At 40.8% G+C, this 12,510-nt stretch overlaps 1 protein-coding gene across 5 annotated transcripts; it reads left to right on the top strand.

Moving 5' to 3' along the window:
* The first annotated feature begins 3,035 nt into the window (after positions 1–3,035).
* LOC108871319 lies at positions 3,036–7,161 on the top strand. 5 transcript variants are annotated; one of them, XR_004449019.1, is made up of 4 exons: positions 3,036–3,689; positions 3,789–5,082; positions 5,197–5,281; positions 5,356–7,161. XR_004449019.1 is itself a non-coding variant. In XM_033274367.1 (3 exons), exons 1-3 carry the CDS (start codon positions 3,084–3,086, stop codon positions 4,101–4,103), a joined length of 867 nt encoding a protein of 288 aa, XP_033130258.1. In that variant the 5' UTR covers positions 3,036–3,083; the 3' UTR covers positions 4,104–7,161. The 5 variants fall into 5 exon arrangements, 2 of the variants coding, with proteins under 2 accessions (XP_033130258.1, XP_033130249.1); XR_004449018.1 differs by having other exon boundaries at positions 3,789–4,432; positions 4,523–7,161; XR_004449017.1 differs by having other exon boundaries at positions 5,197–7,161.
* Positions 7,162–12,510: the final 5,349 nt, after the last annotated feature.

The raw sequence follows: 12,510 nt of genomic DNA, 5'->3' as shown, positions 1-12,510 counted from the left end.
ATGTATAGTATTACAACATTAAATTATATATATTTCATTTATATTATCTATAAATCCAACTATTGATAACCCAATAAAAATTCTGGTAGACTAAAAATTTAAATGATAAGATTATAAATTAAATGTAATATAACTTTGTAGGAATTTGTCCATAATTCATTAGGTCAATTTAAAAAAAACATACATTGTGACTTCTGTTTTAATATATATAATAGATATATCAAGTTGCTATTTATAATTTAACTCATATCCACAACAAAATACAGTATATCATGTTCTAATCAAATATACAATCTATTACAGTTAAAGTCGTCTGAAGTAAAAAAAAAAAAAGTCTTATGAATTCTATTTAAGGTCTTATGAATATTTAGAATAAATATAATAGCAACACACAGAGCCGGCCTATATCGTTTCAACGATAGACTAGCATGTATTACTAAAGATGCATAGCAATACAAATAAATTCAAATAGGCTTTAATGCTTCCCCATGTGCTTAATACATCATTAGTTATTATCCTCCACATAACATGTCTGCAAATAAACCTTTTTTTTTTGCAAGTAGAAGCAAACCGTAAGATAATTCGGTTTGTGACTTGTTGCAATTAATGATAAATGATTAAACAAAAAAGTAGGTATATGTTAAAAAAAAAAAAAACATGTCTGCAAATAATTATGAGAACACGTAGACCGTATTGAATATGCATGTAGTTTTTTTTTTTGTTGTCATCGAATATGCATGGTAGTTATATAATGTTTTTTGGAACCTTTAGATACATATATCATGTTGCTTAATTTAAATATTTCTCTAACTTTTGTTTTGGTAATATTACAGATATAGTTATCAACTTATCATTACTATTTCAATTGTATTGGTAAATAGTGCCAATATTTTATTGTTTCTAAATGAAACGGAGAGACTTTGATCGATCATGCAAAAAACAACGGTACAAAGTTCATTTAGTAAATTTTTTTTGTTATGGCTATGTAGTTAGAAGGGGAATTGCACTGTATGACGTCCAATAACCGCATAATTCACTCGATGGCTACTTTCCCTAACTCACCGATATATGACTCACCTTTTATAAAATATTGCCATTTTGCTCTCCTTATTTACCGGGAGTAACGAGCAAAAAAATAAAGATTAAGTAAAAATTTAAACTGTTCACGCAACTGTCGTGGCGCATCGTTAACCCACATTTTTTTTTTTACTTTACCATTCCTCTCTCTGTAAACTAAGCACTATTCTTCTCTTTCATCACCACCGCAAATTGACATCGTGTTTTCCCTGACAATAAACTACTCGTCACCGCGATACTACTTCACGGACCGACGAATCGGAAAACGAAAAGCATTCTACAGTTCTTCTTCCGGCAAAGAAGACTCCGGTACTCTTGTAAGTTCGAATTTACTTTTCTATTTTCTTGAAATTTTCAGTTACTCCCACCGGATTTGAGTCTTCTTGTCCGTTTCTTTGTTCTTTTCAACTATAAGAGAGATTTAATTGCCTATTTCTTTTCTGTACTGTATCGTTTTACTGGTCTCTCCACGTGGTAGGTCATTCGAAGAAAGATACAAAAATCGAGTCTGTGCCTTCGTTTGGAATGTTATAATTGTGATTTATGCGTCGTCGCTTTCGGTTATCTTTTTATTTCGTTTTCAACCGTCATTATCTGAACACGAAAAATAGATTTTGAATATGAAAGTGGTTTCATTGTTCAATGCGGGATTTAGGATATTTCATAAATATAACCATACTAGACCATTTATGTTCTGCAATTGTAATATAGTATGTGAATAATATAGTGATGCCGTGTGCTATTCCATTTAGTAGGAATTTCGTTTTTTGTTAGGTTTGCCGAATCTTGTACTTCATATTTGTGCAGTTACTAGACCATCTCCGTCACTGGAATCGCATTCAATATGTATATGGAATAGTATTGCAAGTAGCTACTCTATTCCATGTCTCTGTCAAACTAACTGGTTGCATTGTTTTCATGGTTGGCAGTGCCAAAATGGACGAATTAGGTCTTCCTCTGAGAATGTTTGAGGCGGGTTCGGAACCATCAGAGCGGAAACGGGTTAATAACTACTTCAACCTACGATGAATTGACATCATAAAGAGTGCACTAGAGGAAGAAGACTTGGAAATGTTGAATCAGTCGCAGTTCTGGAGAGTTTTGCAAATGGGCTCGCATACTTTTTAGTAATGTTCCTCCATTACTGCCTCTCACGCCAGTTGGTCACTGCAAAAGAGTATGAACTTTGGTGGATCTTCGTTGGTAAGCCGATACGCTATGCCATACAAGACTTTGCTATGGTCACCGGACTGAACTGTGCCGACGGGGTTGGGTTAACTGGAGAACCCCCGAGAAAGGTAAGCCCACACCTGGATGGATCATGGGGCGGCTTGTGAGGGGTAAAAAATACAAGGATCGGTTAACCCGTTTGCGGCTTTCGTTGTTGGTTTTGGTGGAAGGAATTCTGTGTCCAACATGTGGGACAACTAATATCAGACCCAAAATAGTGAGCATGCTTGGTGATCTTGACGCTTTCCTGAAGTATCCATGGGGCAGGGAGTCATTTTTACTGACGGTTAGAAGTACAAAAGCAAGATCTGCAGTTAATTATGTGAAGGATACAATGGCCCTTCAAGGATTTACCCATGCTATGGTATTGGTTACTCTGACTGCATGTCCTTCTATCATTATTAAGACTGGCGGTGCGGATCCTCTAGCAGATTCCAATTTGTCCAGCGAAGAGATTATCAGGAGAGTTGTTGAGAGAAAGGTGGTAGTCAACATTTTCTCGGCCAAGTCGGTCGATCAACTGGGACAGGTTAGTCAACGTATTTGTCTATTTCATATATATATATCATTCCATATGTCAATTCATACCATACTATTTCCGTTTCAAAAACCTACACCTGTTTTTATTTGACCACACTATTTACTTACTATTTCCTGCCTTTCACTATCCTGTATTTGTGTTGCAGGCATATGTACGGTCTTTGATTAGCACAGATGAAGTAGGGGAGGATCTTTATCGTGGGTTGGGAGATAAGGAAGATACGAGTGTTGATACCATGGTTGCTTTGATTGACGATGATTACCCATTTGAGCATAACACTTGGTCAGGTGGTGTGAAAGCGGATGATGTTAAACTGAAGAAGGGTCATGCACAAACTTCGGAGTCAAGTGATGAAAATGTTCCTGACCCGGTTGAAAAGGATAATGCTCATCGTGGTGGCGTAGAGAGTGGTGGTTACCCTGGAGATCCGAGAGGGCAATCATCAGCTAACCCCTCGGGTGCCCCGCATGGTGGTGAGAGTTTCCATGTTGATGTCGAAACATTACTTAGGCGTGCAGCTGAGGTATACGAGGATAAGGTAATTGCAATGTTTGAGGGCTATATTCTGAGTTTGAAGGGACATTTTAATTCTGAAATGGGAGGCCTTCGAACCGACTTACAAGCAGCTACCACCGCGATTGCCCATTTGGAAACTACAGTCACAAGGGAGTTTGATAAGATCAATCAGTTACTTAAGTCTGGGCTTAGAGGTGCGGATATGGGAGCAACGTATGGGTTCAGTCCTGGGAGACATTCGTCACCATTCCCAGGTCAGAATGATGATTTCAACTATACAGAGGTTAATCCCGATCGACACACTACACATACTGGTGTTCCCGAGGTAAATCTCAATACAATGAAATTATTATTCTATAGTATAACATTCCATTAGCTCATCAGACTATTCCATATCATACTAATTGTTTGTATTATTCTCCAGTCAACACCGCGAGATGGAGAGGATGTTGCGGCAACAGAGACCGCCTCGGTTGGTTTGGGACAGAATCTGGATGAAGGAGAAAGGGGTGGAGGACTATCTCCGGGTAAACAGACCGACTCAACTCATGGACCCGAATTTAGAGCTGAGACAGGGGTCGAGCATGGGGGAGATGCTGACATTGGACATGACCCCATAAACGTGGAGGTGGGCGAGCATGGGGGAGATGCTGACATTGGACATGACCCCATAAACGTGGAGGTTTGTCCTTTAAATTCTGTTGTGTTTTATACCATTCTATGCAGTTCATGGGAGTAGACCCTTTCCATATTGAGATTTGTCACTGACATTACCATACTATTTTAATTTAGAATCCCTCGCCTTCGGTAAACGTCGCATCCCCTAACAATTCTGATGCCTCCAATCCTCCTTCTCCTCGAGTTGATGTGGTAAGAATGAGTAGAAACCTGATAAGCAGTCAAATTGTCGGCTTTGTCTTAATATTATAATAATGTATATTGGCTCAGTTAATTGAAAAATGTGGTTAATCTATCTAGGACGAAGTGAATGTATCATCGGAACGCCGCGTTGATGACCCAGTGTCTGGCGTCGTTAATAAAATTCTATCAGAAGCGGGCATTGATAAAGTAAGTTCTCTATACTATATTTGCATATATAAATCTATATAACTACTCCATTTGTTAATAGATTCCATTCTATGTGCTTTACATTGGCAGAACCCGGTCCGATCCTTCGCTGGTTCTGGAACTGATGTACCTCAGACATCATCAGATGTCAATCCGGAGAAAGTGGGTCTTGATGGTGTGCATGCCGATCGTGGTGAGGCTGCTGTTGGGAATAAGGGTGAGGATGTGGCTGAAGATGATGTTACAATTACTAAAGTTCAGGTATAATGCTTTACATTCTTCCCAGCTCAAATGTAAAGTGTGTTTGCAGAGGTGATAAGTTTATGTTAATAGGCTGGACGAGTGAACACTGATGCAGCCGGTGGTCAAGCCGATGGTGGCAGGCGTTTTAGTAGACGTACGCATACAAGTACGAAATGCTACACTCCTCCTGCACCCGCCGTCCGTAAGAAAGATGGAAACAAGAAAGTGGCGCGTCAAACTGATGATAATCCTGCACCTCCTAAACGGGTTAAAAAGGTGGCGGCTGAGCCAAGTAACCCAAAGCCTCGTCCTCAAGAAAAACACACCTTTATAGGTGGCTTCTCCCCATTTTCTCCGCCAACCCCAGCTGCAAGAGAGGCCTTCCTGAAGACAATGGCGGAGGCAAAGTAAGTTGAAAGAATAGCATGGTTACTATTCCATTTGAAAACTATATATTCCATATGACATAATATGGTATAGTCAGGCAATAATCAACTAACGGTATTACCACTTGCCTTCAGATCAAATGCGCCATCCCTCGGGTCAATCAGTTCCATTGCTTCTTTGGATGATCTGTTCAATTGCACCGGTGTTTGTTCGTATGAGGTAAGTTATAATCCTCACTCCTTTGCATAAATTTTGTTTCTTTGTTTTCCTTCTTATTTATGTCTACTTTGTAGGCTGTGGATCGTGTTGTAGGTTGGATAAGAAAGAGGCGTGACAGCAATCCATCTTCAAAATTTGACTTCATCCCTCTACCTTTCTTTATCGATCTGATCCGAAGTTATCTTGCTTTTGAAGCCATGCAAGATAAGTCCGCCTTCACTTTTCCGGTGTCTCTGCGCAGTCAGTTCATGCACCGGCCACAGTGGTTTACGCAAGTAGACTTTCTCTACACTCTGATTCTGGTTAAAGACAGACACTGGATTGGTATGATAGTAGATTTGCCTATGTGGGCCATCTATGTGGTGGACGCGAACCAGACATGTCCTCCTATTTCAGTGTTGAAAGATGTCGTCAAACTTCACGACCTCGTGAGTTGCCCCACATGGTATCGAGGTTCTGTCTAACTTCACGACCTCGTGAGTTGAATTAACTTCCGTTCCCCATATCTCGCTTAGACATACCAGTTCTACTAGAACATCCAGGTATTAATCGCCTCTCATTTAAATTTTTATTTAACACACCGCACTATACCATACGCATAACCTCCTATACTATGTGAGGTAAATAGTATAGCATTCCCCAAAGTATTTATAATAATCATTTTCCTGTTGTTAGGGTACGCCGCGGTTGTGGCACTGATTTTGTTAGAGATTGCTGCCGTGGGGAAGCCTTTGATTGATCTGGCTCTCACTGAAGACGAGGTCCGTGTTGCAGCGGAGAACTATGCGATCTCTACCCTGGGTATGTTTAAGGTGGTCCCCCCTAATCCTGCAGTTTAGTCGTTTTCAGAACTGTACTACTTTATGTTCATTCGTGTTTGATGTAATCCACATTGTGTTGCTGTATTCCCTTTCTCCTACCTCTTTATGTTTTACTCTGTAATCCTTTGTTTCTTCAGAATAACAAACGATGATTTCTTATGTTTAACTTATGATGTCCTCAGTCCCAGGTTTCTTTATTCCATGCAATGAAAATAGTATATTTTTCGGGAGTTAGTGTTTACCGTTTAGAGTACTGATAGTACAACATGTGGAACGAAGGATATGCTAAGTCAGTCTCTCTTGAGTCATACCCAAGTTTATGTTCATCTACAAAATCCTATGTAAATTAAACACATCCCATATATGACGGTTGATAAATTCACATTGGAAGGAGTAATGGTACTATCTATATGATTAAGGGGTCGGGGAGGGTTTGGGTTTAGTTTTCAAAAATGGTGGGGTTGTTGGTGTTTACGTTTGTATCAGACAAGTGGGTATTGTATTGGGTTTAGGGTTTTTTGGGGGGGGGGGGGTGGGGTGGGGGGTTTGGGTTTAGTTTTCCGGACGGGTTGGTTTGTTGTGTTTAGGTTTTCTTTTTAGTGTTAGTGAGTGGAAATGTATTGGGTATAGTGTTGAGGATGTGTTCTTTGGTTTCCTGGGGTTGGATTGTTGGGTTTGTGTGTCTTTTTAGGGGGTGTTTTCCAAATTTTTTTAACTCTGTAGAGTTCCTTTTGTAATGGTTATTGGTTTGTATGCGAATTTCAGCTTAACCATATAAACCGTCGTATAGTATAGTCTTCTAAAGAATGGTATAGTACGTTGAAGCTTATGGGTTCATTATAAGATATTTATGTTGTTTATGGTTATTGGGGGGGGGGGAGGTTTGGGTTTCGTTTTCTGTAAGCGTGTGGATGTTATGTTTAGTATTTCGATTGGTAACGACTTAGAGGACTAATTATAGTATAGTGCTGGCAAAAACTGTATAGAATAAACAATGTAAACACTAAATGCTTGTCAGATATGTGGACATAGTACATAACTGCACTATTAATATTACACAAAAAAAGAGGTCTACCGGTGTTCCGTACAACAACCACAACATGTCTAAAAGGGGGCATTCTATTGGGTTTCGGGTATATGAGGGTGTGGTGGGGGTTTGGGTTTAGTTTTCCATACGGGTTGGTTTGTTGTGCTAAGGTGGAAATGTTAACGTCTGTACAGGTATTGGGTTTAACTGTATAGAGTTCCTTTTGTAATGGTTATTGGTTTGTGTGCTTATTTCAACTTCACCATATTAACTTTAATATAGTATAGTCTTATAAGAAATGGTATAGTACGCTGAAGCGTTACTTGTAGGATATTTATGTTGTTTATGGTTATTGGGGGGGGGAGGGTTGGGTTTCGTTTTCTGTAAGCGTGTGGATGATATGTTTAGTATTTCGATTGGTACCGACATAGAGGACTAATTATAGTATAGTACTGGTAATAACTGGTATAGTATGATCAATCTACACACGAAATGCTTCTAAGATATGTGAACATACTACATAACTGCATTATTAATATTACACAAAAGAAAAAGTCTACCGGTGTTCCGTACAACAACCACAACATGTCTAAAATGGGGCATTGTACTGGGTTTAGGGTTTATGGGGGTGGGGTGGGGGTTTGGGCTTAGTTTTCCCTACGGGTTGGTTTGTTGTGCTGAGGTGGAAATGTTAACTTGTGGAAAGGTATTGGGTTTAGTGTTGATGAAGGGTTGTTTGGGGTGTTGGGGTTGGATGTTGGATTTATGGGTATATTTCATGTATGACGATTTATAATATCACGTTACATTGGGTAATCGTAATGTGTATAGGGTTACGGGTGTGAGGGTGAGGGGGGAGGGGGGGTTGGGTTTAGTTTTCAATAAGGGTGGGGGTGTTGATGTTTAGGTTTTGGATTTAAAATCATATATGAGTGTTATTGTATTGGATTAAAATGTGTTATTGTATTGGATTTAGAATCATATATGAGTGGAGATGTTGTGTTTAGGATTTCTATTGTTAACGGTTCGAATGTATTAGCAATAGTATAGTACTAATCGCAAATGGTATAGAAACATCAACATAAACGCTTAAGGCTTATAAGGTGTGAGCAAATAGAGGAGAACGGCATTATTAATATTAGACAAAAGAGAAGGTATGGGGTGTTCCGTACAACAACCACAAGAGTTGTGATTTAAAGGGGTCTACATAACATAATATGTACATACCAAATAGATAGATATATAACCGTGAAGCATATACCATTCTATTTGGTTAAAACACTGTTTTCACCCATTTCCACTTCCTGTACATGCCCGGTCTTTAGACGATACTGGCTACTGCATAATCACCCAGTTCCCAAAATATTTCATCGAACTGCCTTCTGCTGCCTTCTCCTTAGTTATAGCTTATCATATTGGGTTGCGGCATGATGCCCTGTTGTGTCCCGAACGGCCACAACGTTTGCATTTTCTGTTTGACGAGCTTCCTCCTTTCTACATACCAAAGTTAAACGGATATCATTCTTGCCTAAATGTAGAATATATACCGTTTGTGGGAACCGAAATTCACACTGTCGATTTCCGTTTAAATAAGGAAACTAAGAAAACCCTAGTTTCCCAGAGGACCCGGATATCTGTTAATTACCACACGTTAAGCAATCAGAACACGAGAATAACAACGATAAAAATAAGAAATCGAAAAGAGAGCAAAGTAGATCTTATTCCGAATCTGCGTATGAGCGTTACAACAAGGTATAAGCCTGGGCTCGAGAGCTGTCGGCGAGATTCCTAGTTCTAGCAACCCTAAGACGGCTAAACCTAATTGAGTCGCAGCTCGAAATAACAAAAACGGAAAATTGCCTAAATTGCTCTAAGTGCTAAGTTTGCTCTGAAAAAGTTCATCTCTTGCTCCTCGCCTAGGACTCCTTATATACTAGCTCCAAGGTCGGTTTACGCTTTTACTCTTCTGCCCTTAAGCCGTCATAGCATAAAAATGGAGATATTCCATTTTTCCCGATCTTCACAATTATCTTCAAAACTTCCGTATTTATCCGCGGAAACTTGACATTTATCCTTCCTCGTGGGCCAAGCGTGAACCATGCTGTGGTTCACGGGCTTTTGGTTAGGAAAAATCGTAGGATGGGCCTCGAGTCGTGTTTTAGGTCCCTTTGGGCCGTTTTCCGACTCGACACGTTTACTACGAGTTTTCCGCGGTTTCTAATCCGCGAAGTTTTATCGATGAATTAGAATGGCGGGAAACATGGACTGAGCTTGCTACGGTCTTCGGGAGATAGCATTCGAAGGTTTGACGAGAATGCATGGACTGGTGTCGTATCGATGTTCGGAAAGGTTCAATCGCTACACAGCGACCGAACTTTGGCTCGAGCCCGGTCGCTACGTAGCGACCGAGTGAGACGAGTGCTCGGTCGCTACGTAGCGACCGAGCTTTGGCTTGAGCTCGGTCGCTACGTAGCGACCGAGCGGGACGATCGCTCGGTCGCTACGTAGCGACCGAGCAGGACGAGCGCTCGGTCGCTACGTAGCGACCGAGCTTGGCTGAGCTCGGTCGCTACGTAGCGACCGAGCTTGGTTTGTTCGGTTTGAATCCCAAAGGATACTTCTTTGTAAAAACCTCGTATATGTTATTTTTACGAAAATTACGTCTCTTCTTTTACTAACTCTTTCAGAAATACGATCTACGAGGATTTTCGGGTGGTAATTCCGTCGTAACCGTTTTTGACCCCAACAACGTTCCATATTAATAGGTATTACGACAATATTTACATATTGTACTATATATTTGGTCCATTTGAACAATTTCCTATTCCGGCTGACTATTCCATAAGTTTAGCTAACTATTCCGTTCTTTGATTACAAATTTCATCAATGGTAGAGTAGATTACCTTGTACTCCCCACGTGATAGGATGCGGACTTTTCTAGGACGCCTAGGTGGGCGGCGTACTGCTGGTGGAAGTAATGGAGCTCTAGTTCCAGATCCGAGTTCTAATCCACCAACAGATGGGACCGGATAGATTTTTCCGATGAAGCCTTTGCGCCATGTTGGTACGCGGTAAGCCGGTGCCACCAGCGCATCTGATGGAAATCCAACCCTGGTGGAACAAGCTAGCGCATGCATACAGGGTATCCCTATTAGTTGATACTCACCACATGTGCAAGTACCGGGACCCAATAAAACTGTGAAGCACTCCCCGGCGGAGTCCTGCACTTGGTATTCAAGATCGGCTATATCACGTACAGCCATAGCGGTGGAGAGATCAAAATTTTCCTCCACGAGTTTCCTGACATTTGGGGTGATAGTTCCTTGCTCCCGGGTTGATTTCGCTCGACGCAATGCGAACCAAGACAGAACTGTTGTACGTATGTACTCAAACATGGTAATGAGGGGATATTCACGTGCTTCCTTAAGCACCCCATTCCAGGATTCAGCTATGTTTGAATCCATGATGTTAAACCTATTCCCCTTGAAATGAACCCTAGTCCACTGGTCGAACCTTGTTAACAACTTTAATAAGTAGTGGCCAGTTTTATATTTAGTACTTTATTGTATTAGATAGAATGGAAATAAAGCAATATAGTATAGTATCGTCCGAAATTATATAATATCAGATATAATCGTCACCTATATCAACCAAGTAAGCCGCGCAATTTGGGCTGATTTTCTGAATTTCAATAAACTTCTTATTAAAGTCAGTCACGGTGAAAGCTCTTGCAGCAGCGGACATAAAAGCTCTTGCAGCAGCGGACATAAGGTTGGCGAGTCTGCTACTCTTGTATTTTGCCATCACATTTCTCCACAGATGGACAACACATATGACATGCTGAGCATGGTTGTATACCTGTACAAGTACAAAAATATTATATAGTCAGTTAATGTTACATATAGTATAGTTGAAAAATGGAATATGTTAACTTTAAAGTTCACTGAAGATTGTCCGGATATTTACCTTCCTCAGTCCAGTGGCGATACTTGGATGGCGATCAGAGATGAAAACCAAGCCCGGGGTATCGACAACAAAAGCTTGTAGCCTCTGGAAAAACCATTCCCAGGCATCGTCGTTTTCGCTATTAACAACAGCAAACGCAAGGGGAAATATTTGGAAATTCCCATCTTGTGCTGAGGCTGAAAGTAGACACCCACCATACTTCCCTTTAAGCTACGTCCCATCAACAACAATAACTTTCCGCATACACGAATACCCTGCCACCGATGCTCCATAAGCAACAAAACAGTATTGAAACCGTGTTCCACCTTCTTCTTCATCCGTACTTTCCACGTAGCATACGGTTCCTACATTAGAAGACTGAAGGAGTGCCAAATATGGAGGTATCAGTGCATAACTCCCAACCATGGTCCCCATTGCCTGCTCCATCGCCATCTCTCTAGCTCTCCAAGCTTTCCAGTATGAAACGTTGACATGAAATTCATCTAGCAATATTTTCCTTATTGCGGCGGCAGTGGGGCCCTTCTTAATACCAACAAAACGAGATTGCAATATCTGGCCAATCACGATAGTCGTTGCAAGTTTGTGGTAGTTTCTACGGTCCTCAACGGTGCAAGAGTGAACTAGGTTAGCTTGTCTGACTTGGAAGTTCCCACTGGCATCTAACAAGACCGCATACACGCGCCATGGGCATGCATCACCAACGCATTGTGCAAGTAGTATGGAAGGGCTTGAACGAGTTGTCTTGAAATGGACCTTCCGGTTTATAGCATGTATTGCAAGTTTGATTTTGCAGTCGGCTTTGGATTTGAGAACACGACCCACATAAAAGTCATCTCCCTCGTATTGGATGTCGGCCAGAGCCGTGTCAACCCCTACAAAGTCAATGAAACATTCAGCTGCATGTCAATTGTTTTATATAGTATGGAATTAGTTACTACATTCCAAATATAGTATAGAAAGCGGGCATTAGAAATCCATTCTATCAAAATTCATTCCTTATGATGTAGGTTTACATTTCTATTTACTTAGAAGTTATTTTTTACCTGTTCCCTCCCGATTGTTGAATACAGGTGGAGCATCCCTTCCAAAAAAAGCTGGCGTATACGGGTTGTTTAGCATCTCGTGGAGTGCTTCATCGAATTTACCCCAGTGTAGACCATCGTCTACTGGTAATTCTTCAGAATCATCTGAACCAGAGTTTGAATCTCCAACTCCACCGTCAGTGTCTGGAATGCCAACATTTCCAAATAATAGACGTCTCCGGACCGGCCTAGACCCTTCTCCGGTTTCACCACCAACCGGGGGAACAACAGGAACGACCATGTCATCATCTGAGTCAGACTCTGATTCTGTTTCCTCTTCCACAGGACGTTTGTTTTTTTCCCTATCACTCGGGCCTGTCTGACGACTGGTAG

This window comes from Brassica rapa, chromosome A01, assembly GCF_000309985.2.
Source record: "Brassica rapa cultivar Chiifu-401-42 chromosome A01, CAAS_Brap_v3.01, whole genome shotgun sequence".
Lineage (NCBI taxonomy): Eukaryota > Viridiplantae > Streptophyta > Magnoliopsida > Brassicales > Brassicaceae > Brassica > Brassica rapa.
The sequence above is the reverse complement of the archived record's forward strand: the minus strand, read 5'-3'. Positions and strand labels throughout refer to the sequence as shown.

Bases quoted from the DNA above. Each gene is read 5' to 3' on its own strand.
- LOC108871319 (XM_033274358.1), top strand. From the start codon at position 3,084: ATGGTTGCTTTGATTGACGATGATTACCCATTTGAGCATAACACTTGG. The intron at 3,690-3,788 runs GTAAATCTCAAT...ATTATTCTCCAG, and splicing joins CACATACTGGTGTTCCCGAG to TCAACACCGCGAGATGGAGA.